Source organism: Epinephelus fuscoguttatus, linkage group LG23, assembly GCF_011397635.1.
Source record: "Epinephelus fuscoguttatus linkage group LG23, E.fuscoguttatus.final_Chr_v1".
Classification (NCBI taxonomy): Eukaryota; Metazoa; Chordata; class Actinopteri; order Perciformes; family Serranidae; genus Epinephelus; species Epinephelus fuscoguttatus.
The window spans coordinates 19,727,961-19,752,621 of NC_064774.1; the positions used below are offsets into that span (position 1 = coordinate 19,727,961).

A 24,661-nucleotide genomic window follows, 5' to 3' on the forward strand; every position below is an offset into this window, starting at 1 on the left:
TTCTGTGCATACTGTCTGTCAGTTTATTTTTCTTTTTTATAAATCAGGAAGATATGATTTGTTATGTAACAGCCTGTACAACGCAACATACAGAAAACAAATGAAGAAAACAATACAAACTAAATTGTACAAAGCAGCACTGGGCTGTAAATAACCCATATAGTAATAGTTTTCACATTTTTTGATTGGAAGTTTCTCCTTCTGCCAAACCCCATAGACCTTCCATCAGTCAAATCACAGCTGCTCTTAGAAGGTGACTGAGCTTCTTCAATTATGATTTTTGAGTTTGACTCAACAAAACTGTGCCTTGAAAAGTGTCAGGGTTTCATGTTCTGTAGCAGGTTTATCAAATTGGCAACAGGACTGACAACAGTGAAAAAAAAAACAACACTTTGGAAAGCTGTTCACATACAATCAATCATTAGGTGGATGTTTGGGATTAAATGAAAACCCTTGTAAAAACATTTGACAAATGTAAATCCATGATGTTAGCTGATGTAAAAGAACTGCAGAGCCCTAATGAATAACATTCACATGTAAACACCAGCAAAGGTCGTTGAATGCAGACGACATGACGGCCTGCTGATCTGGAAACTACACCTTTTTGGCTCTGGAGGTCCTGCCAGGTAAACACAGTCGGTCACGACTGACGCAGAGATCAGAGTGGAGGTGTGAGTGGATCTAGAGTAAACGATGAGGGGGAAGTGACACAGTCGGAGTGATGTGGAAAACCACTTAAACCTTTTGGCTTCAGCACATTTACCTGCCTTTTAGTTTATTTTTTAAAGTACGACATTATGGGTAGTTCACTTTCTTGCCAAGAGCTTGCTTTTTGAGAAAACTGATAGCACTCACTTGTTTGTGTATTGAGGTGAAGCTACAGCCAGGAGACAGTGAGGTTTGGGGTCAAAGGTAGCTGCTCACCAGCATGTTGTTGTTTCCTGTAATTTGTTTTATCTGTAAAAAACCAAAGTGATACAACGACATTTCATCTTTTACAAGGGGTTTTGTGCCAAACAATTTCTTGGTTGCAAGACAACCAGCTGAGTCTCCGCTGGTTGCCTGGCAACTGATCCTTGCCAAGAAAGACTGTGGCATGTAACACTTTATAAAATGGCAAAGTGGTGTTCTTACTCTTTGGTTTTTGTATCAACAAAACAAACAAAAGACGTGTGAGCTTTGGAGGTGCTAACAGGTGGACTTGGCTACCTTTAAGACAGCGCTATGCTAGCTGTGTCTCCTTGTTTCAAGTCTACATGCTACGCTAAGTTAGCAGACTGCTAGCCGGAGTTTCATAGTTCCCATTAGAACATGAGAGTGGCATCAGTCTTCTTACGCTGCTCTACAACAAAGTATCGAACTTTGACTTTTTCCCCTTTTCCTGTATCAAGCCTGCCAAGTCTAGAAGTAAATGTATATTTTTTAATTTCATCATAATCCTCTCAATATGAACACATATGCTGTCAGGCTGGAACATCATTTGCAATTCATAATCTCCAAAAGTCTGTTTTTATGTCAAACCTTCCAGTTTTCACCACAGTTTAAAGCCTGTGAATGTTTTCCATTTGACAAGATGAGTCAGACGTGATGCCGGGCCACAACAGAAACGCAAACAGGACTGATAAAGTAGCCGAACTGCTAACGTGGAGACATGACGAGGACAGCGACATACAGTTGTACATGTGTAAACATTTTTTTTTCTTCCTCCAGTTTTAAACCCCCCCCCCCCCCCCCCAAAGAAGTCACAATCACAAGACACTCTCAGGTTCATTCTCAGATTCAAGTGTCTTTCTGTTTTTTTTTATGAAAACATTGTCACTCTTTTTTTTTCTTTTTTCTTTTTGACCCACGTTTCAGTCTTTTTAGGTGACAGTCCTTTAACGTGCAGATTGGCAGGGGACAGCTCCTCCCAAATCAAAAACACTCATCAGAGCAGAGGTGATGAGTGTTAAAATAAGTGCCAAAATTTAAAGGAAAAAAAAAAACAGCTGTTTGTGAGTGTGGAAGAAAATATACTGGGAAGGATGAGAACAAAAAACGTGGCAAAAAGAACTAACTGTAGCGAATGAACAAACGTGTCGTGTCGATGAGAAGTTAGTTTAAAAATCGCCCACGAGTGTCCAAAACATAAAGTGCAGGCAGTGTCTGTTCTTCTTTGAAACCGCCGTAGCCCCCGGCCATTAAAAGAGTCCAAGAGCAAACAACCAAAAACTGACAAAATAAACAAAACAAATCAATAATGCTGAATTGTCAACAATCCACAGTAGGAACAGCTGGATTCCAGAGGAGTCTCTCGCTCAAGGCAGGGGTTGGATTTGGTTGTCAGTTTATTAAAAGTACGAGGAGCGCCGCATGGACCCTCCCCACTTCCACCCGAATGCCTCCCTTGTCGCAACATTCACTCGACCCGGATGAGCAGTCCGTAGAGGAGCGTGCCGCCCTGCTCTTTTGTAATCCACTCAATCTCTGAGTTGCTGAAGCGAGGGTCCAGGGACTCGCTGTGGCCGAGTGTCTGGGGTCCCACCTTGTAGGAGCCTGGACGCACACACACCTGGAATCCCACCTGAGCATGGTGACTGCGGTGAGAACGCGGGTCCCGAAATCTGCATGAGGAGAGAGGAAACTATCAGTAAGTGCTCTTTGTCCCGTTGTTTCCTGTTCGCTCTCCACTGTAAACGGGTAGGTGCAAACAAATCACATGTATCAGTGAAGCAGGAGGTCTTACTGCACTTTAGGGGCAAAGATCTCCATGCCGGAGTAGCGCATAGTGGGGGAGAGGCGCACTCTGGGAACCTCCCTGCCTGGGGCACTGTTCTCCTCTGGCTCAGTGTAGCCATTAGGCCCCTCCGCCTTCACCGGAGACACCGAGAAGATGGATGATGTTCCTGCAACAACAAAATTACATTTATCATGAAGGTCAAGTTTGGCTCGCTGGCCAATGACGGCCCTCAGAAACATTTTATACAATCTCTGAACTTCACATTGAATGCATTCTTTGTATTTGGACAACATATTTTACTATGACATTTTTTCATCGTTTTTGACGACATACTATATCATGACTTATTTTTTTTCATCGTTTTTGACATACTATACTATGACTTTTTTTTCATGATTTTTGACGACATACTAAACTATGACTTTTTTTTCATGATTTTTGGCCGACATACTATACCATGACTTTTTTCTTGATTTTGGACGACATACTATACTATGACTTTTTTTTTTTTCTTTTTTTTTGGACGACATACTATACTATGACTTTTTTTTCCAAGATTTTTGACAACATACTATACTATGACTTTTTTTTTTTTTCAAGATTTTTGACCACGTACTATACTATAACTTTTTTCATGATTTTGGACGACATACTATACTATGACATTTTTTTCAAGATTTTTGATGACATACTAAACTATGACTTTTTTCATGATTTTGGACGACATGCTATACTATGACTTTTTTTCATTGTTTTTCACGACATACTATACTATGACTTTTTTTTCAAGATTTTTGATGACATACTATACTATGACTTTTTTAATGATTTTGGACGACATACTACAGTATGACTTTTTCATCGTTTTTGACGATATACTATACTGACTTTTTTCATGATTTTTGAGGACATAGTATACTATGACTTTTTTCAGGCTTTTGAATGACATACTATACTATGATGTTTTTTTCATGATTTTGGACGACATACTACACTATAATATTTTTTTCATAGTTTTTGACGACATGCTATACTATGACTTTTTTTTCATGACATACTTTTTTCACATTTTTATGGCACTCTATACTATACTCTATACTGTGACTTTTTTGACATATTATACAATGACTTTTTAAATCACATCCTTACAGTGTGACATTTTGAGTACATATTTGACATATTATTCTATGACTTTGATGACGTGCTATATGATAACCTTTTTTTCATTAATTTTTTGCATACTCTACTATGACTTTTTAAATCACCTTTAAAATTACATGCTATAATGTGAAGGAAAAAAGTCATAGTTTAGTAAGGTATAAGAATGTGATAAAAATGTGCTGGTATAGTAGGTCATAAAAATGTCATATGTAGCATGGCAATAAAATGTCATGAAAAGGTAATAATATATTAAGTCATAAAAATATTGTTGAAAAGTCACAACATTTAGTCAAGGTTTTAGTTTCAGGGACATTTCTTTCAGTCAGTTGTTGAAACCTCTTCTCAAAGTCACAGAGTTTGTGTCTTTATAAAAAGGAACCAACAATTTTCATACCAGGCAGCAGCTGGCTGTGGTCCAGCGTGCGTCGCAGGGCTCCTACACTGGTGCCGTGGTATGCGATGTGCCACTTCTTCAGTGCATTAGAAACCTCACAGTGGGGCTTGATCCTAAACAAAGAAGATACATGCACTTATATAGACACACATTCAGCATTGACAGGGCTCTGCTGATGTCAATAACAGACCGACAGACATCATGTGATTTTTATTTTATGTCCATTTTATTTCATGTTATTTGTAGTAGTAGAAGTAGAATAGCGTTACATACTGGCAAGGAAAATTAAACAGGAACACAGCCATTTACAAACTTTCACCCTGTTATCTCAGTGCTCTATCATGTATGTGACCCATGAGATTGTCCTCCCACCTGAGGGCGAAGCGGCACCATCCAAAGGGCAAGGCGTAGTCCCGAGGCGGCTCTCCTCTCTTGTAATAAGCCTCGTCACCCCGAAGCTTGTGGCAGGACTCACAGTAGCACAGGTTGTATTTTGCGTCTTCATTAAAATAGCCATCTTACAGGTGGTGGTAGAGAGGAAAAAGATTGGGTTGTTACATGACTTTAGATCTGAGGCAGAGATCATGGCAGAAAGGCTTGGGATAAAACTCACCTGGTAATGTGAGCAGGTCCTTAAAGCGTGAGCAGAGTGCCTGGTACTCGCAGGTCTTGTTGGGGTTGACCTCTGGAGGGGGCGTCCAGCACACACTCTCTTTGATTCCTGTATATAAAAACAAAACAGATAAAATACAAGACTGAACAGAAACATTTTCCTTTTGAAAATTCCACACTTTTCCTGACTTTCCTGTAGACTTTTTAAACTGTATTTGACAAATAGCTTGATGTTTATTATGTTAATAAATGGTTTGAAAATCCAGCTGTTACCATGTATGTTACATTCTGACTATATTCTATAGTATTTTTAGAAACTGTGGATATTATATTATAAAAAGAGATAATGGGCAATACTCCAGAAATGCAAGTATTTTTTCTACACTTATCCAAACCTGGAAATTACAAAAATTAAAATAAAATTAAAAATCCATATTTTTCCAAACTGTGCAGGACCCCTGAATAAATGAAAAGATAATCTGACAGTAAAACACAAACTTCTTACCGTCAACCATGTCTGCCTTCTCCATGTCGCCCTGACAACGGGTCTCACCACTCTCTCCGCCCACAGCTGGCACGTTATTTGTTACTATAGTAACCTGCCATGACGACACAACATTCATTAGGATATCACCTTGGGATTTAGATCGTAGTAATGTAATCCTGAAATACTACTGATTAGTCAGTTGTCAGAACATCAATTGCCAACAACTATTTTTCTTTAGATAATTGTTTATGGAAGCTCATTTCCGCCAATATGGAGTTAGTATCTGCAAATAATTTTGAGAAAGGCACAAACAGGCTTCCATAATTGATCAATCATTTATGTAAACTGTCAAGAAAAAGCGTCAAACACCAAACTGACATGACCGTTTCAGTGTGTTTATGTGTCTGTAGTGCTGACCTGTTCACACTGGCCGTAGAGGTCGATGAAGGGGTAGCAGGGCGAAGGAATGTCCTGCGCAGCCACACCCTGATCCATGCCGTTGACATAGAGGTGGAGACAGCTGTTGGCGTCCACCAGCAGACCCAACACCGTCCCCTCTGGACAGGTGTCCAAATTAGGACCATAATTCTCACATATCTGTTGAGTGAAGGAAAAATGGAAGAAAAGGAGAGACATTAGCGAGTGAGAGAAAATAACAAGAGAATCAATCAAACAATCGATGAGGCTGATGTCAGAGAACACACTCCGTTTGTCATGTGAGGCAAAAATCAATAGAGCAGTGCAACATGACAGACAGATTCTGTGTGTTTAAGAGTGTGGGTGTACCTTCAGGGAGTTGTGGAAGACAGAGTCTCTCTGCAGCAGCCAGGCGGAGCGTTTCAGACAGCACGCTGTGGAGGGGAAGTTGAGCCGGTCGGGGGAGTGACCTATCACCCCTAATGACAGCGATGACGTCCATGACGGGTTCAGACGGTCGATTTGAAACTGGTGAGGAAAGAGAGGCTGTTGACACACTGGAACAATCACCGCCTAAACACCTTGCCATCGCATTCTATATATATTCTACTAGTAAGTACTGTACACTAGTGTTGTCACGGTACCAAAATTGGGACCCACGGTACGATACCAGTCAAAGTATCATGGTTCTGAGTAGTATCACGATACCAAAGCAAAAATTAGGCAGATGTGCCTTTTGTCAAATATAAAAAGTTAAATCACTTTTCTATTACACATCAATGATATTTCAATGGAATAAATTACTACTGTTTGACTCCCTGACGAAGGCTTGTATGCCGAAACGCGTCAGAGTTTTTAAAGGTTTAAGATGACCAAGCCATAACAATAAAGGCTTTTTAATTTTTCCAAAGAGAGTGCCTTGAAGTTCCCTGAGTTTTGGAATAAATTACTTACTGATGTATTCATACTTCAAAAACAGCATCGATAAGTGATTAACATAGGGGGGATCAAAATAAAATAAATAAATGAAATAAAAATCAACCAGCCACCCTCCTCCCCTGATAAGCTAAGAACAGTCCCTAAAGTGCGGTGAGGTTTGTGGACCGTTACCTGCCACAAAGAGAGAAATGTGAACACCTCGTTTCTCCTCTGACACGCCACATACCTGTGTGCCGCCACGGCTCGGCTGTTCAGGTACTACTGGGCAGTCATGACACCAACAAAGAGGAAATTATTGGACCTGGAGTCGGGCTTCTCTGTCGCCGGTAAGCCGTTATATTGAGGTGGCCATAGTGCTCCGCCGTATTCCTGTCTGTGACCCCTGTTCAACCCACAACCGGCAGGATTCGCCTTTCGTTTCTGCTGCTGGTTGAAATCTGTACTCGCACAGCCTGCTCCTGAATGATTTCTTTTGCTCGCGCAAAAATATTTTTAGTCGCAAATGCGAGTAAAATGCTCGCACCGTAGAGCTCTGTGGAAAACAAATCACTGCCTACAAGTAAGAAATAAATAATGACTTTCACTGCTCAAAGATCCTCCGCCGTTATTGGACGGCTCATGGACACTCACCCTCTTGCCATTGGACTTTGAACTTATCCCACAGTAGTGGTACCGTGAGGTACCGTAGTACTACGGTACTCCAACATTATGGTATCATATGTACCGTGGAGTTTTAGTACCGCGGTCTACCGTTGGTACCAGTATACCGTGCAACACTACTCTACACTATGTAAATACTGAAATTACAAACTCAGTTATTAAAAGTAAGACAAAGAAGCTGAAACATAGCCACACAGGTACATTACCTGGAACAGCTGCTGGCGAGCTAGCGGCTGGGCGGTGACCAGCAGGCCCTGGTTGTAGCTGGATACTCTGGCTGCTGTCAGGTTCTGGTTGGACAGCTGGATGTTTTTGCCGTGGTTTTCCAGGAACGCCATAACAGTGGGCACCAGTACACACGGCTCAGTCTCAACCTGGAGGCGACATGAAGAGTTTCTCTCAGGAAATTCAACGATGCAGTGAGCAACATGTTTTGTTAACAGACAGACTGGTGCTCCTACCTCTCTGACAGGGGTGCTGTCTTCTTCTCCTTCGCTGCAGCTGTCAGAGGAGAGCGAGGGCGCCTTGACGCTTTCCATGTCTTCCATCAACGAAGAGCTCACGATGGACACCGCCGTTATCCGCCCATACAGGTCCAAAACTGCATACACATTCTGTGAGGAGACAGAGAGAGGGGCTGAATGACAGCGTGGGGCCGAGTAGCTGTGTACTGAAAATGTGTGTGAGTGTGTGTGTGTGTACCTTGGCTACTGCAGTGGCTGCAGGTCCCATGTCTTCACCATCGATGAAGATGTGCATGGTGTCATCGCTGCACCTCTTCACACCAACACGGTTCCCAACCTGAGGAACAATCATGTTCAGTGAAGAATTAAAAACAGTTTTGAGATTTTTTTTAATTTAAAGAAGAGCACAATATCTTCTGACAAGGTGAGTATAACAAGCACTGAGTGTGGCGTGGGTTCCTTATTCGCTCTGAGGATCCAAGGACAGAGGGTGTTGTATGTTGTAAAGCCCTCTGAGGTCAACTGGGATTTGTGATATTGAGAACTTTGACTTTTTAAATGACTTAAACCAATTGATTATCAAATTAGTTGTTGACTAATTTAATCATTGACAACTAACCAATTAATCGTTGCAGCTCTAACAGAAAATAATCAAGATTCAAATGAGTGAACTTGAAGATTGATTTTAAAATAAATCACAACATAATTCATAGCCTTTGTTACCTTGAGTCAACATTAAATGATGCTTTTTGTGTTGCTGAATGGCCACATTTCTCCCTGTGACATGTTAAATACTAAAGCATTGCTCAGCCTGAACTGTGAGTGATGCTGCTGTGGCTGTGTGCTTCTCCTTATCTGCATAGCAGTTTTTAAAAAGCACATTTTAGTAAGTGCTTTGGCAATAATCTTAAATGCTAACAGAATAAAAAAGAGAGAAGAAATGGTTATTGTGGTCGATGAGTAACATAAGATTCAATTTCAGTTTTAAGATGTAATACTGATGTCACACTGTGAAAATCTCAAAGCTGATAACATCTTTATCTCAGTCAATGGATTTGAGACAGACGAAGAGATCCCTGAGGGTTTAAAGGTCTTTGATGTGACCTCTAATCTAACTGTGCTCACAGTGCAGGGAGCTGCAGCTTACCGTCAGCCGGTCCAGTGAGCAGCCGTAGTTCTGGCGCTGCAGCACGCCGTTGCGACGGACCTCAGAGCCGCAGAGCAGCCAGGTGACCTTGGTGCGAAGCTGAGGGAGGGAGGGGGAGAGACCTGACAGCGGGCAGGACGGCAGCTCCGGGGGTGCCAGAGTGGTCAGACCGATATGCAGCGAACCGCACCACTGCTCATCCACCTCATCAATCCTCACCTGCAGTGGAGAGAGAGAGAGAGAGAGAGAGAGATCAGGAAAAAGAACAAAACAGCAGCAGCTAGAAAAGGATGACAAACATTTATAGCATACGCAGATAACATGCAAATTACTTAAAAGCATGACAAGGTAGAACGTTCTAGGCTCAAGCCTTTGTTTACCTCAAACAGCTCGTCTGTTTTGAGCTCCTTCGCGCTGAACACGATGCCGTGAGCGTAACCTCCGACTCTGACGCCCTGGCAGCCGTCGCCGAGCAGCACCACATTCTTACCATGTTTACTGTGGAGCCGATGGGCTACGCCTGCTACTGCACACACACAGAGAGGAAGAAATATGGAGATGAGGCTTTGAGGACAACTGATATATCTTCTACTAAAATAGCATTTCAGACTAGAGCTGCAAAGATTACTCGACTAATCAACAGAAAAATAATCGCCTATTACACTGATAGCTGACAAATGCTGTTTTCAGCCTTGCAAATATGGAGATTTCCTGCTTTTCTCTGTTTTATATCATATTATACCGAATATTTTGGGGTTTTAAGGCTTTGCAGACCTGAGCAGGGAGCCTGATGTCTACCTGGTGAGTGGATGGGGAAGCTCTTCTCAGTGATGTTGCTGGTACAGAGACTGTTGTCCAGCGGGCCTGAGGAGCTGGTGATGGACACCTGAACACACTGACCATACAGGTCGATGACAGCGTACACCTCTGAGAGACACAGAGAGACGTGGATGATCATCTACACTCCCAACTCGACACAGCAGTATTTCTCTCCTATCTGGCTTCAGAGTGCTGGTTTCACATTTCTGACTTCCTCTGACTAATCTTTACCTGGGGGCAGACCAGTGCAGGCGACTCCTTGATCCACGCCGTTGATGTAATAGTGGAGGTCGCCGCTGGCTGAGCGCATCATGCCGATCCGTGAGCCCGTGGTCAGGGAGTCCAGGTCGCAGCCGTAGTTGTTGCGCATCGTGTTGCCATCCTGCATGATGGCTGTTCCACTGTGTGAAAAGAAGGAAGACAAATTTTATAGATATGATCTGAACTTTTATAAACGTATTATGTTTCTAGGTTTCATGTAGCTCTACATTTTTGAGTTTGAATTTCTTCATCTAAGGGGTTCAAGGAAAAAAAAACTTTGGGAACATGATTAAACCAAATATAGGCACTAACATTTAGCAAATGGATGAAGTACATATTCCAGTTTACATTCAATTTAATCATTCGCAAATTTATTTGTCATATTTTATCCCTATATTTAACTTGCACTATTCTATGTCTTAGATTCTCTCTTTTTTTCCTTGTGTGATTATCGGTGTTCCTTCCTTTCCTTTTTTAAATACATATTTAATTAGCATTGTCGGAGGGAGCCTGAGATCCCAGATTTTTGTTACCAGTAACTGTTTCTCTGTGATTGTTGTGTATTTGATAATAATGAAGAACTCAGAAATAACAGCAAAGTGTGTGTTTAAGAGCCTAATAAACAGCAAAATAAACAAATTTATGGTAATACAGTCCCTTTGGAGGACTGGGGAGCAGTATGTGCCAAAGCAGACACACAAACTGTCAAAACTGGATTCAAATTTTTGCAATAAAATTGGCTGATGAGGTCATACGTGACACCAGACAAGCTAAACAAGTATCCTGCACCTGTGTATTAGGTGTGGACAGGAGAAGAGACCTTTTTCCATTGTGATTTAAGAATGCGATGAAGTGAAAGAGTTCTGGACGGAGATGAAACAAGCTCTGGGGAATAAATTAGGCATTCACTAATATATGATCTAATTTTAATCCTAGATTTACACCATGATAAACATCATGTGCCCAAGGACGACACCGCTGCCTTAGATCTTTTATTACTAACTGCAAAATGAGTTCTCTAAATCTCTTCAAGACGGGCAGACCAAAGACTATGACCTCTGGAAAAGATCATTAATATTATTGAGTAAACAAACGGTCTTTGAAAACATTTGGGATGAATAAAGATATTGCTGGAAAAAACAGATTTAGAGTCTTCATGTTCTCATAGTGTTCTACCTGAGCATCCAAGTGTCATAGTCGATATCAGTCATAGTGTTAGGAAACTCGAGCTCATCTGGCCTGATGGCTGTCACTCCTGCACACAGAGAAGGTAAGAAGAAATCTGTAGTGATTACATATTAAACACATTTATAGGGAATTATTCCAATGCTGCCATAGAGATAAATGTGAAGCAACACACAGTAGCTTTTATTGTCATTTTTGTTGGCTGACTAAAAAGAAGGATAGAAAGGCAGAGTGGACACATTAGAAACACCTCACCTGCTTCTATTGAACCCGACCAGCGGTCCACCATCTTCTGAATAATGATTTCAAACAGCTCTCCATCTCGAAGGCACCTACAAGGAGGAAAATATCAATATTTGATACCATTTTCAATACCACAGGGAGAAACTGACATTGAGGGCAAATAAATTAGAATATATATTAAAAGATAAATAGAAGAAGGCGAGAGAATGATAGCGACTACTTTTCTGGGGTAGTAGAAGAGAACAGCAGAGTGACAGGTACTGTTGAAACAATTTCAAATATTCAGAATCAATATCAATTATGATGAATCGATATTTTTGAGTTAACACATGAGAGAAAGCACTGGGAAAATGGGAAAGATATGATGTGCTAAGTTATCTGTCATGTGTTTCATCACCTGTTGGAAATGACAATAGCGTCGTTGAACTCGCTGCGGCAGTTCTGACGCAGGGCGGTGCGCCCCCCATTGGTGATGACAGCGTTAGTGCCATGCAGGTGGTGAAAACGCAGGTCGTTGATCGTGCTGGCTCCTCCTACCGAGCAGGGGCTCCCAGGGGACATGGCTGTGGGGCCCTCTGAGCTGTCCTCTGGGAGAGGCGGGAGGTCCACTAGCAAAATATAATTGGGAAAAGATATAAGCTCACATCTTCTAAAGAGGGGTCTCAGTAATTTTAGCATCTCAGCTGCTCCTCAGTCACTCACCCATGTCGTCCATGATGGTGGCCTGAGCAGCCTGGCCGTACAGGTCGACCACAGCGTAGACACTGGGAGGGACGTTCCAGGCTGCCGGGCCCTGAGCCACACCGTTCACAAAGAAGTGGAGGCTGCCGTCTTCTTTCCTCACGACACCAACTGTGTCACCTGCCTGCAGGAGGGAAGAAAGGGTTAATAAAAACATACAAAGGGAAATATCAGGAAGGATGTGAGAGGAGAAGAGAGGGGGATGGATGAAAAGGCAGAAAGTGACAGTCTGGTGAGGAATAAAGAACAAACATCACTCACCTTGAGCCGGTCCAGGTTGTGTCCGTACTCATCCAGTATTGTTGTTCCGTTGTGCATTACGCCATTCCCCGTCATCATCCACGTCCCTGGAAAACACACACAGCAAAACATTTGGTTAATGTTGTAACGAGATTCACACTTGCAGAGAAATGTAGCAGCAATTCTACATGTATCCCACATGTACTTTACCTGAGCGCAGGTTGGTCATGGTGGAGGGCAGCTGCAGGTAAGCAGGGTTGTGCGTTGTGACACCGATTTCGATGGAACCCGCCCACTTGTCCACCATCTTGTCGATGCGAACCTGGAACACCTCATTGGAGCGCAGCGGCCGGCTGCTCAGGACCACGCCATGGTTGAAGTCGTCAGTCGCACTGTGAAAGAAGAAGAAGACTGCTTGTAGAAGATTTCTGCATTTTTGCCCATTGCATACTTTGGTATTTTTCATGTAGGGCAAATGCTAAAAGCAGTATCAACTCTAAACCTGAAGATTTTTTTTAAAACATTTCCAAAACCCTTTCAACTTTTTGAGTACAATCCAGTTTATTTAAGACTTTCCACTAGAAATTTAGTGAGACAACTAAAGCAGACTTTTACACTTAGCTTAGTAAAACTCTTGTAGAATCATGACATACCCAATTTAATGAAACACTTGACGACAGAAGATACCATAAGTCCAGTAAAAACCCCACTGTTAAAGGTATACTATGCAGTCTACTGTTCATAAACATGCTCACCAGCAAAAGTGAAAGTGAAAGCCAACCCCAAATTTACCCTCATTTGGTGTTTCACCTTGCTATGGTATTTTTTTTAGGCACTGTGTCTCTTGAATGCCTGTTGCTCATGGTCTGGCACCTGGTCACTGCCTTTTTATAAAGCCCTGACCTCACCTGAGCGCTGTGGGGGTGCACACCCACAGGGGTCCCCGAACACAGAAAATAAAAGGAAACTAAGAAAATACAGGCAGAGGGCGGAGTCTCTGCAGAAATATACACCACCACACACTTCTAGTGGGTTGTAATTAATGATTAAGAGGGATTACTCCCATATGAGTCTGTACATTATTTTTTTTAGAAAAATCTTGCATAGTATATCTTCAATGACTGTATTTAAATGTCCTTTAATATCAACTTGCCTTGTTGTCCAAGTCCTAGTTTGCTATTATTTTGAGTCACTGACCAGGCATCTCAGGAACCTTTAATTAAAGGCAGGTGTGCTAAAATGAGGTTAAAGTCTTTGACCGCTGCCTATTTGGTTAATATTAGTGTTTTATTGTTAGATGGAGTTGTTTAATACCCCACTGATTTGAACTTTGTTTGTGTACAGGCCTGTTTATTTGGGGGAATGTCTGTTTGGGGATTTTTGTTTTCATTTGTTTTAAATGCGACAGTCAAGACAAACAGTTCATAGCCTCATCCTGCAACTCTCAATACATCCAGTGGGTTCATCATATCTCCCATTATGGCGTCTGTGGGTGGCTGTTTTTGAACTTAGTTGGAAGCCACAACAGTGTTTCTTTTGCACTTCGTATGTAACACAGTGATTTGCCCTGCTACTGAAATGTACATTTAAATAAACTTGCCTTGCCTTACTTTTACAAGGTTCAGGGGATTCCATCTGTGTTCAGCTGGACCACAAATTCAGAAACTGGCCTTTGCTGTTGATGTGTTTTTATAGCAGAAAATAAATCAATGACACCAGCCTACACAAAACATATTGGATGCTACAACCGAACATGCCACAAGCAAAAATAAACTGCAGCAGTGTGTTACAGAACACGCTTTACGTTGCTGGTTGTGTATCAATTATTTAATGGCTTTGGACCTAAATACATTTCTGACCTACTTCTTCCTTATCAAGCCTACAGGCTTCATCTGTCATCAGGAACAAGTCGGCTATCTGTTCCCAGAGTTCAAAAAACATGGTGAAGCTGCTTTGTTTACCTTCAGCTGCTGTTATTTAATTTTGCTCTAACTAACACCAGCTTTTTGCACCTATTGTTATTTTAGTCTTTTCGCACTCACTGTGGCCGCAGCGCCGTCCTGCCATCACTAATGATGGCGGCCTTCTGGCCACAGTTGGGGTGAAAGAGCAGTCGGTCGGGCCCCTCTGCGTCTGGAGTGAGAGACAGAGCTGGCCTGGGCCGGCCCACGTCGGGCGATAAAGCCCTCATGATGGCGTTGTTGCGTCTGAGGCGGTCACTGTGGTTGTGGTTGTGGACTATGGTGACTTTGACGGCCATGCCGTAGAGGTCGACCACACCGTAGACCACGCCGGGGGTCTGAGCTGCTGCAACACCTGGGAAAGACAACAGAGTGGTAATCACACTTGCTCCACAGACAACAGTCTCAGTTACAGTATTTATTATGTCCAACTTATTATGTAAAGCATCACAGAATCACAGGAAAACAAAAATCTAAAAAACAAATCTATATTTTAGCCCCATCTTTCTGTTCAGAGCTGACTGGTTGGGTGTTTCTCTATCATTCATTTATAACCATCACCATCATATCATCGCGACCACCCACTCCCCAGTAGTGGGTTTGCTTTCCCCTCAAGAAGCGTCTCGATGCGCCTCACCTTGGTCGATGCCATTGATGTAGAAGTGGAGCGCTCCACTGGCTTTGCGCATCAGCCCTATGTGATCTCCCTCCTAAACATGGATCAGAGGAGTTAACAGACACACTCACATGATAGGTGGCAGAATGAAATGTGCGTGTGCATGTGCCATCACCAACCTGAAGTTCATCGAGGCTAAATTCACAGTATTCCCGACGGGTTCCTTTCCCGTTGGTCAGTATCCCGCAGCCACTCATCATGATTGTACCTACAGACAGAACAATGTCAGTAACTTCACAGTGAACAACAGCTGCTGTCTTTGACATAGTGTCTGTGCATCTTGGTGTGTGTGTGTGTGTGTGTGTCACCTGAGCGCAGATTGGTCATAGTTGCAGGATAGTCCAGGTTGTTGGGATTGTGTGTTGTCACGCCGATCTCTATTGAGCCCGACCACTTGTCCACCAGCTTATCAATGCGGATCTGAAAATGTAACAGGAATACATTTAAACTTTTCTGGTGCTGACAATTTTCTTCACATTATTCATGAGCTAAAATGAAGAGATCTCTGTTCTGCCTCGAGCTCAGAGTGATGAATGGCACCAGACCTCCAAGCATGAGGTGAACATCTGAAGTTTATGCGACTGCAATGACAAAATACCCTGTTCACTGTAAGAGACTCTGTATCGTCAGCACAGACTAGAAACACCTTTATCAATAAAACAATATCCTGATATTTCTGACTGTCCTGAGGCAAAAGCACTGAAACAGTCTTGAATAAAAGTAAAATTTCTATGAACATTTTGATTATTTCTCTTTGAGAGTGTCTAGTAATGTCAAGTCATGTGATGACCAAGCAAAGACTCATTTTCATACTCACACTCTTGTAATTGTCTTCTAGTGGTGCTTCAGTTTGTCAATGGATGAAAATGAATACAATTTTGACATTTAAGTATGGCTACGTGATATGGAGAAAATCTAATTTTACAATGTTTTTGACCAAGTATCTCAATACCCGGCCATCCTATGACATTAAGAGGGGTGGGACAAGTACACAAAGACAGTCACTGTCACATCTTACAGGTACATGTGCTGAACAACAACATTAATGGAGGAGACATCTCCATGGTCCGAGGAACAAGACAAAGAGCTCAAGGCGTCAATCTGGCCTCCGAATTTCTTGGATCCAGATCTGATGAAACATCTGTAAGATGTGCTGGTACCCCACCTCACAACTCACGGGACTCAAAAGATCTGAAAGTAACGCCCCGATGCCAGGCACCAGAGGACATCCTCCAGAGGTCCTGTGTTCATGTCTTAACAGCTCAGAGCCAAGTCCGGTCCAAGGAGGACCCACCATGGATCGGGGGTACCTCTGGGGTAACAGCACATTCCTCAGATGTTCGATCACATTGGGATCTGGGGTATTTGGAGACCAAGTCAATGCCTTGAGCTCTTTGTCCCCTTCCTGGGGTCATTCCTGAGCAGTTAACATAGTGTGGCATGGTGCATTGTCCTGCTGGGGAGGGGGCACTGCCATTGACAAGTGCCGTTGCCATAAGGGGGCTCACTTGGTCTGCAATGGTGTTTGGATGGGTGGAGCGTGTCACGTAGCATCCACATGAATGCCATGACCCAAGGTTTCCCAACAGAACATTGCACTGTCGCAAGATGATCAATGTTATTCACTTTACCCGCGAGTGGTTTTAATGTTGTGGCTGATCGGTGTAATATATGTTTTCTGTAATGAACCCACACAGACCGGCAAGTCCATCCTTTCCCCCTGCATGCTTCTGCCTTCCCCTCATCCAAAGCAAGTACTCTACCTTGCCTCGACATTTTTACTTTCACAGATTTCCCATATCATAGCAACCAGATGCAATCAAAGCATTTCAGCTGAAAAACAGAATACGTAGTGCCTCCAAAGCGCTCTCACACGCTCCCAGCTGGGCATCTGAAGAGTAGCGTCTGGTGTTTTCAGCTGGGAAAAATACTTTGGTGAACACAGGTCCTGAGTGGTTAAAGGCAAATAATAGAACAGCTACAACAGTCTGGTAAGTTTAGGACATTACATCACTTTACTGTAATTCAGCCTTTAAAACCAGGGAACAACGTTTATAATATTTAAAAACTAAAACGATATCTGGTCTCATTCATGTAAGCACAAACATGGCAGCACTGAGTCGTGTGATTGTAAACACCTCAAACATCTCGTTGTGTCGGAGCGGCCGGTTGGTCATCACCACGCCGTTATTGAACTCGTCCAGAGGTCTCCTCCGCTCTGCCGTCTTGTTGTTGTTGCTCAGTTTGATCAGTGTGCCACATTTTTCATGGAACAGCAGCGCGTCGTTGGTGGTCATCGCACCCGTCACAGTCGCCAGCCCGACCCCTCCGTTACCAGCAGGGCTGTTGTTAGCATTCCCACCTTCTCCTGCAGAGCCACCACTTCCTCCACTTCCTCCACTACTTCCTCCTGATGTCCCTGTTCCACTGTCACTGTTGACAGCACCTCCCCCACTGCTGCTCCCCCTGTCATTTCTGGAAGAGGAGTCAGATCCTGAATTTCCTCCTCCACTGCTGCCGCCGCCTCCTGCTCCTCCTCCACCGCCGCCATCCTCCCCTCCGCCCTCATCCTCAGAGCGATAAAAAGATACTATTGCGTTGTTGAACACGTCAAAGAGCTGGTGCTCCGTTAGAACTGAGGAGACAGAGAGGAAGAGGAGGTTGTCAATACAGGTCATGTTGCACGACGTCCATCAACTGATCTGAGGAGGATGTTCTTACCCGTGTCCGGCTCCAGGTTGTTTGGGAACTTGTCTGGTCTGCTGTGACTGCAGCTAAGCTCAGGCACTGACAGGGAGGAGAGAGGAACATACAATAGGTGAACACAATGAAACCCAGAATATGAAAAATGAACTACAGTGATAAAAAGGCGCCCTACCTTCATCTCCATTCATCATTCCATTCATTGCTGCCACATTCATCAGTGCCGTGATCCCCGCATCCTCCCGACCCCCACGCACCACCACCTCTTCCTCCTCCTCCTCCTCCTCCTCCTCATCATCATCCACTTCCTCGTCCCGCTCTATTGTCTCTTTCTCCGCAGAGGGCGGCGGCGGCTCACAGCTCACCACCGTCACTTGAGTGCACTTGCCGTACAGGTCCACCACTGCCCAGAGCTTGGGCGGCAAGCCGCTCGCTGCTGCACCACAGTCCTGCCCGTTTACCCAGAGGTGGAGCTCTCCACGTGAGCTGCGCTGAATGCCCACCCGGTCCCCCTCGGCTAGCTGGTCGAGGTCGCGGCCGTACTCTTCCAGGACGGAGCGGCCGTCACGTAGCACCGAGCAGCCTGAAACGATCCAGGAGCCGCCCTTAAGGCCTGTGGCGCTGCTGGGGAACTCCAGCGCGGCGGGGTCCAGTGCCGTCACGCCAATCTCAATGGAACCGCTCCAAGAGTTCACCTGGGGGGATACAGAGGAAAGGAATGTAATATGGCTCAAAAAATGCCATGTCATGACCTTCACAAGTTACCAAAACATGACATTTTTTACTGATATATCCTAGAATGAGTCCTCTAGAGATATGAATTTTGGAGATAGTAGCAGCTACAATAAGTTATAACAAAACCCTTGTCAGCAGCTGTTACTCTGATCACAAAAACACCCAGAGTGGCAGCATCTGAGCTGTGATGTTGAAAGACTGAAGCGCTGTGCTAAAAACTGCAGGTAGATATCTATGGAAAACAAAGAGCGCCTTGTTGTATGATCCATCTTGTTATTTTTAGTCCTTCTGTCAGTGAAGAGCATCGCTCAGGGAGCGCTGCTTTGAAAATAAAGCAGGACAGTGCGAACACACGGTGACACAACAGAAACAAACGCTTGATGAAAATTGAGCTACGTGACGGCAGCATGCAGTGGCAATGGTTGTATGTCTAGTGCCAGGTGCTTAAAACGTGAATCCAGGGTCAAACTAATTCATTAACTCATCTCTCAGTGCACCTGCACCCAACTTCCAAAATTAGATGTTCATACATTTTCATACTTAAAGGTAGTAGAGTGCACATGCTGTACTATATATAGATCAGGTGCAGGAGACCAGATTAAAGAGCTATAAATAGAGCATGCAATGCTGTCCCCTCATACTGTAGGTGTTGCACTTCTTTGTTTATTCAGTTGACCATGAAATCAGACGACTGTAATCAGTGTTTGCGTGTACACATGATCCTTTGTCATGTTGGACATTTGCCTGACAAAGACCCGAAAGGTCAAGCCATTTTCTTTTTTGTTCCAATAAAAAGAATAAATAAAGAGTTGCCATATGACCCAGCTCCCATCTCCTTTATCATGTTATCTTCTGTCCACTAAAACAATGACAAGAGGTTTGACTACCAGCGCTTTCATAAAAACACAGATAAAAAGCAAACACTGTCTGAGCAAGCAAGCTTCACCTCCATGATCTCGCCTTCCACGGAGGATTCAAGACATGAAAACACCAAACAAATGTTTCACTGCAAAACTCCTCTCGCCTTCGCATTACACTGGAATCCTATCACATGACATGCAGCTGAAGATATCTATGTCTTCCCAGAAATACGAAGCTCAACATCAGCTCGCAATAACGTGATACTTTATTGATCTCCTGGGGTCATTTCTGAGTTTCATGTGTTTTGCCTCCATGATGTGGACGACAGGATGCAGAGTCAGCGATACTGCAGAGCAGAGTCAGTGCAGCTGGTGGGGATTCAGAGTCCTGCTCAGAGACACTTCAGCCCAGCAGATGCTCGCCGACAAAGGGGCACGAACCCACGTCATCCTGCTGAGGAGTGTTCGCCTGGCTCGCTGCACTCCTCTCGCCGCCCCTCCGGATAAACACGCCCAGCAAAAAGCCATGCAGTTTGCTCCTCGAGATAAAGAATTCAGTCATAAGTCATCGGAAAGATTAATCTCCAGCTACTCTCCTTTTCTTCCCCCCCCCAATACTCCACGGGACTCCAGTTAAAGTTGGCAGAAATCCACCCTGATGACGTGACCTTGAGTATAACATTGAAGCCTGACCAGCCCCTGAGGTGTTTTTCTGCAGCTCATGTCCGTGCCAAGAAAACAAAAAAAGATTTCCTCCGAGAAAAACATAATTGTTTTTACAACACTGCCTTTTACATTGCCTCCTCTCCTTCGTCTGCTCTCGTTGTGTCCTCCTCAGCTCTGTGGCAGGTGCTATGTAAGGCAGTGTGCTACGAAAGCCCGGGTATCTGGGTTAACAGATTTAGTAGTAACTCAGCCTGACCGGGTCGCTGTGTGGAGGAGACAGACATCTCCTTCTCTTGCTCATTCACTTATGTAACGGCAGCCTGTGGGTGTCTGCCTCTCAGTCTCTCTCTCTCTCTCTCTCTCGCTTTCTCTCTCTCTGTTCAAAGACCAATAACTACAGGATACATGCGGAGTATGACCACTGGACAGCTTTTTGAAGAGAATGAAAAATTAATTGCATCAAAAGCAGAGCCTGGGAAGCACTGAAAGGACTTCAGAGCAGAGAAGGCTTCTCATCCAACAGACCATATAAACACAGAGAGACAAAATGTAACAGCTGAACTCTGTTGAGGGAATTATTAAAATTTTAACAGCCAGGTTTTACTGCCGTATAAAATATTAACATGGTTCTGACAGAGAAAGTATATATTTTTAATACGATTTTTTTTTTTATTACAAAACACTTAATGTGCTGATACTTTCATTTATGGCTGGGTGACATGGAGAAAATCAATCAATACCAAATACCTATTGTGACGATATTTTAGGGTTGAAAATTGGTGCTTTTACAACATATTTACACAAGATTTCTGATAAATAATCCTCAGTAATGCAGACACAATGACTATGTAGCTAAACGGAAATAATAAAACTAGAATGGAAGAGTGTGGTACGTTCAGAAAATGACATCACTTTACTGTAACGCAGTCTTTAAGACCAGGAAAAGACAACACTTGTGATATAACACTGTCCAAAAGCTAAGACACTATCTTGTCTCAAATTATAACATCAATTTTAAATCAATATACTGCCCAGCCATTCTTTAATTCTTGTGATAACCTCATAATTTTATTAGTCTAAGCCTTATATTCCTAGAATATAGATATAGATATATAGATCAAATAATTGATCAGTTGTCAACTATTAAATTAATTTCCAACTAATTTGATAATTGACTAATCGGTTTGAGTTATTTTCTAAGTGAAAAAAGTCAAAATTTTCTGATTCCAGCTTCTTCAGTTTGAATATTTTTGATTTCTTTAGTCTTCTGCGACAGTAAACTTAATATCTTTGGGTTGTGGACAAAGCAAAATGTTTAAGAACATCATCTTGGGCTTTGGGAAACACTTATCAACATATTTCACCACTTTCCGACATTTTAAAAACCAAACAACTTATTGATTAATCGACAAAATATTTGTGACATGTAGCAAATAGCTTGTTTTGTCCGATCACCAGTACAAAACTACAAAAAATCTCCAGTTTCATATGATACAAGATTAATAATCAGCAAATCCTTACACCTAAAAGGCTTGAACTAGAGACTGTTTGTGACTGATAGCCTGCTGATAGACTACAGGTCATAGATCATCTTCAGTTTAAAACCATTGCTTCCCTAAAACGTACAATATGTGATATTCCTCTAGATCACAGCCACAGCTTTAAATACAAACCCTAAACCACTGACAGCGTCCTACTCTGGGCAAACTGTCTGTCCAATAAATCACTTCATGTGTTCATCCTCTTGCACTCATTTTCCATCATCCATCATGGGCAGGCATGCCAATCTGGGTGCCCTGTGATGGGAAAGTATTGATCCTCAGACAGGCGCTGCATGTCATGTCAGAGCATGGGGCTGTTTATGGCGGGCCTGAGAGGACCATCAGGGATGGGTAATCATTCATGTGCAGTAAGTGCTATTAAACCACACGTTAGCCTCACTGGCTCACATGAAGCTCCGTCTCATCGTCGTAGATCTAACTTGTCTCATCTTGGCCGTACACACCGTCATTCAGAGGGTGTGTGTGTGGCCCAGTTGGCACTGGCATGAGCTACAGAGCTGCCATGTTGTTGATAAACCCAGTAGGCTTGCAGACTGCAGAGGCAGTAGCCATTACAACAGACAAGCTCTCCTGTGCTGATAACAGCCGAAATGTAAACACTGTGCACAGGCTTCGATATGATATGGTGAGGCCAGAGTCTCAAGAGAACGCAGCACAAGACACAGATAAGCACTTATGTTGAAGTGGACATGGAAGCTGTGAATTCAAGGAAATGGTGAATGGAGGAATTTATTTAGCTCTTTCACCATGCCTCACTAAAAATAAATACTGATCAGTGGAGATGACCATGTAAAAAGATGAACATATTCTAGGGGAATATATGTTTGACTTAAAGATAGATTCTTGGTTATGTTATCTTTATGGACAGCAAGATAGTGAGCTGCTTGTGTCTTTTTTTACTGGTTGCCTGCAAAAATGCAATCAGTAAAAACTAGTATAAAACAGAGCTTCTAAAATAATGGATGGAGATGGTAAAGGACATATTTATGGTGGAAAATGTGTCATTTTCCCTGAAGAATAAGAGGGGGACCTTTCTCATTAGGTGTGAGAAATGAATCATGTTCTCTGGATCAATATGTACCCTATCATATCTGGATTTGGATAAATCAAAGGACCATATGGACAAAAGACAGCAGGATGACAAATGTGTACTCCAATTGGTTCATATTCTTTGTCAAATATCTTAAAAGTGCAATGAATAATAAGTGACAAATGAGCTAAATGAGAGTGCATGCCCCTGCATTGACTGGAAGAGTGTATGTTTAAAGATCCCAGCACCAGTGATTAATGAGTTATAGCTTTTAGTGGCCAGCTCCATGTCATGCATTACACCACTAGGGCTGTTTGATCAGTGCTGGTAGGTCTGCATGTGCTTTGTGTTTAGATCATGATGTGTGTGTGGATAGTAGCATGTCACTCTGAATAATATAAATGACACTAGTAGCAGATAGCAGTGACTAATTCTACGCCTTTGTGCCAATTTAGATTCACACACAGCCTTTGAGTCCCTGTAATAGCCCAACGGTCTGGTATGAGCACTGCAGTATTATTAGCCAACAGGACAGACAGGCAGAGAAGGTGACAGGCACCTACGGCTGTCACCGACTCCCTCAAAACAAAACTAAACAGAGCCTTGTTAACAAACTCAATTGAGCTCCTGTAGTAAAACAAGCAACAGTAAGTCCTTGTCAACATGCAGCAGAGCCCCGACAGCACCTTCCAGAAGAGCTAGCCCCGGCTAGCTTGAGCTCACGCTGCTTGCTACTGCTAACGGCTCATTAGCATGGCTAACTGACGGTACCAGGGCAACACCAGCAGGCTATCGCTAGCCAAATGATCCGTTTAACATACCAACACAAAATAATGTTTTTATTAAGTCCACCTGTCTCTGCTAAATCACTGACAGTTTCTGTTATACACCTAACAAGAATCGCTACCACCGTGGTCGCTGTCAGGCAGTGTGAGCCGCCCAGTGTAGGGGAAGCCCCTCACTGCGGACAGACACAGACCCCCGGCCCGTCCTGCAAAGCTCCGCTCCCGCATTCCCGCTGCTCTCATCCCCGCTCAGGAGACGCATCAGCGGCGGGCCTGTTGTTGTTTACCTTCTTGTCAATGCGGACGGTGAAGACATCCCGGTCCCTCAGCGGCTCCTTGCTAAGCACCAGGCCATGGTTGAACTCCTGGACTGGCTGGTTGCGCCGGGCGGTCCGGTTCGAGTTGGACAGGCCGATCAGCTTTCCGCTCCGCGGATGCAGCTCCGCCGCCATCTTCAGTGGGCGGCCAGTATTTACGACAGTCGGGGTTTGCGACAGTAGCTAAGGTTACGGCAGCCGGTAGATTACCGCAAGTGATAAAGTTGAACTGCACCACACCCATTTCTGTAATACATAAAATTAATCACTATAACATAAATTTTAAGATTTACACTTGTTTATAAATTATGGAATTGTTTAGAATATAATTTGAACACTTAATCAAACGTTAATATTTATAAAGTGAAGCCTTCATATTTGATTTTAGGCCTGTATCTGTCTTAAATCGGTTTTCTTATTCTGAATTTTGGCTTTAGTCAAAATCTGATTAAATGTGAAGTCCACTGAAGATAAAAACTTTTGATTTCAGTGAGTGAACATTTTATTTAGGCTATAGATTAGGGTTGGGAATCACCAAAGGCTCCACCATATCATATTATCAGTAGGCTATATTTAGGCCTAGTCATTATACAATATTATTGCAACTTTAAACATTTTGCAATACGATAAATATTGCGATAACATATTTAGCAATTTAATACCGTTTTTTAAACTGTAAATTATGTCCCTTTTATCCAATAAGATAAAGTTTTCAGTCTGTTTATCTCACTTCAATTATTTTTATTGCAACAATGAGTAAGATATCTAGTGAAAAGTAAAGAATATTCATTTCATTATTCTAGTGGGCTACCAAAAGTTAAATTTTATTTGCAATATTAATATTTCATAGACAAAAAATGGATAGGCTACTTGGCAT

The 24,661-nt window shown here is 42.9% G+C and overlaps 1 protein-coding gene across 4 annotated transcripts; it reads right to left on the bottom strand.

Annotated features, from left to right (window-relative positions):
• neurl4 (neuralized E3 ubiquitin protein ligase 4) lies at positions 1-23,954 on the bottom strand. 4 transcript variants are annotated; one of them, XM_049567723.1, is made up of 29 exons: positions 23,755-23,954; positions 18,005-18,524; positions 17,848-17,913; positions 17,265-17,761; positions 15,435-15,546; positions 15,246-15,334; positions 15,088-15,160; positions 14,532-14,805; positions 12,700-12,881; positions 12,511-12,596; positions 12,211-12,373; positions 11,906-12,116; positions 11,521-11,597; positions 11,257-11,335; positions 10,051-10,220; positions 9,799-9,927; positions 9,381-9,523; positions 9,001-9,219; positions 8,092-8,190; positions 7,851-8,003; positions 7,596-7,763; positions 6,160-6,318; positions 5,791-5,970; positions 5,392-5,485; positions 4,888-4,995; positions 4,647-4,791; positions 4,275-4,387; positions 2,726-2,885; positions 1-2,603 (listed from the first exon to the last, which is right to left on the bottom strand). In XM_049567723.1, exons 1-29 carry the CDS (start codon positions 23,917-23,919, stop codon positions 2,399-2,401), a joined length of 4,839 nt encoding a protein of 1,612 aa, XP_049423680.1. In that variant the 5' UTR covers positions 23,920-23,954; the 3' UTR covers positions 1-2,398. The 4 variants fall into 4 exon arrangements, with proteins under 4 accessions (XP_049423680.1, XP_049423678.1, XP_049423677.1 ...); XM_049567721.1 differs by having other exon boundaries at positions 9,381-9,526; XM_049567720.1 differs by having other exon boundaries at positions 9,775-9,927.
• Between the last annotated feature and the right edge of the window lie 707 nt (positions 23,955-24,661).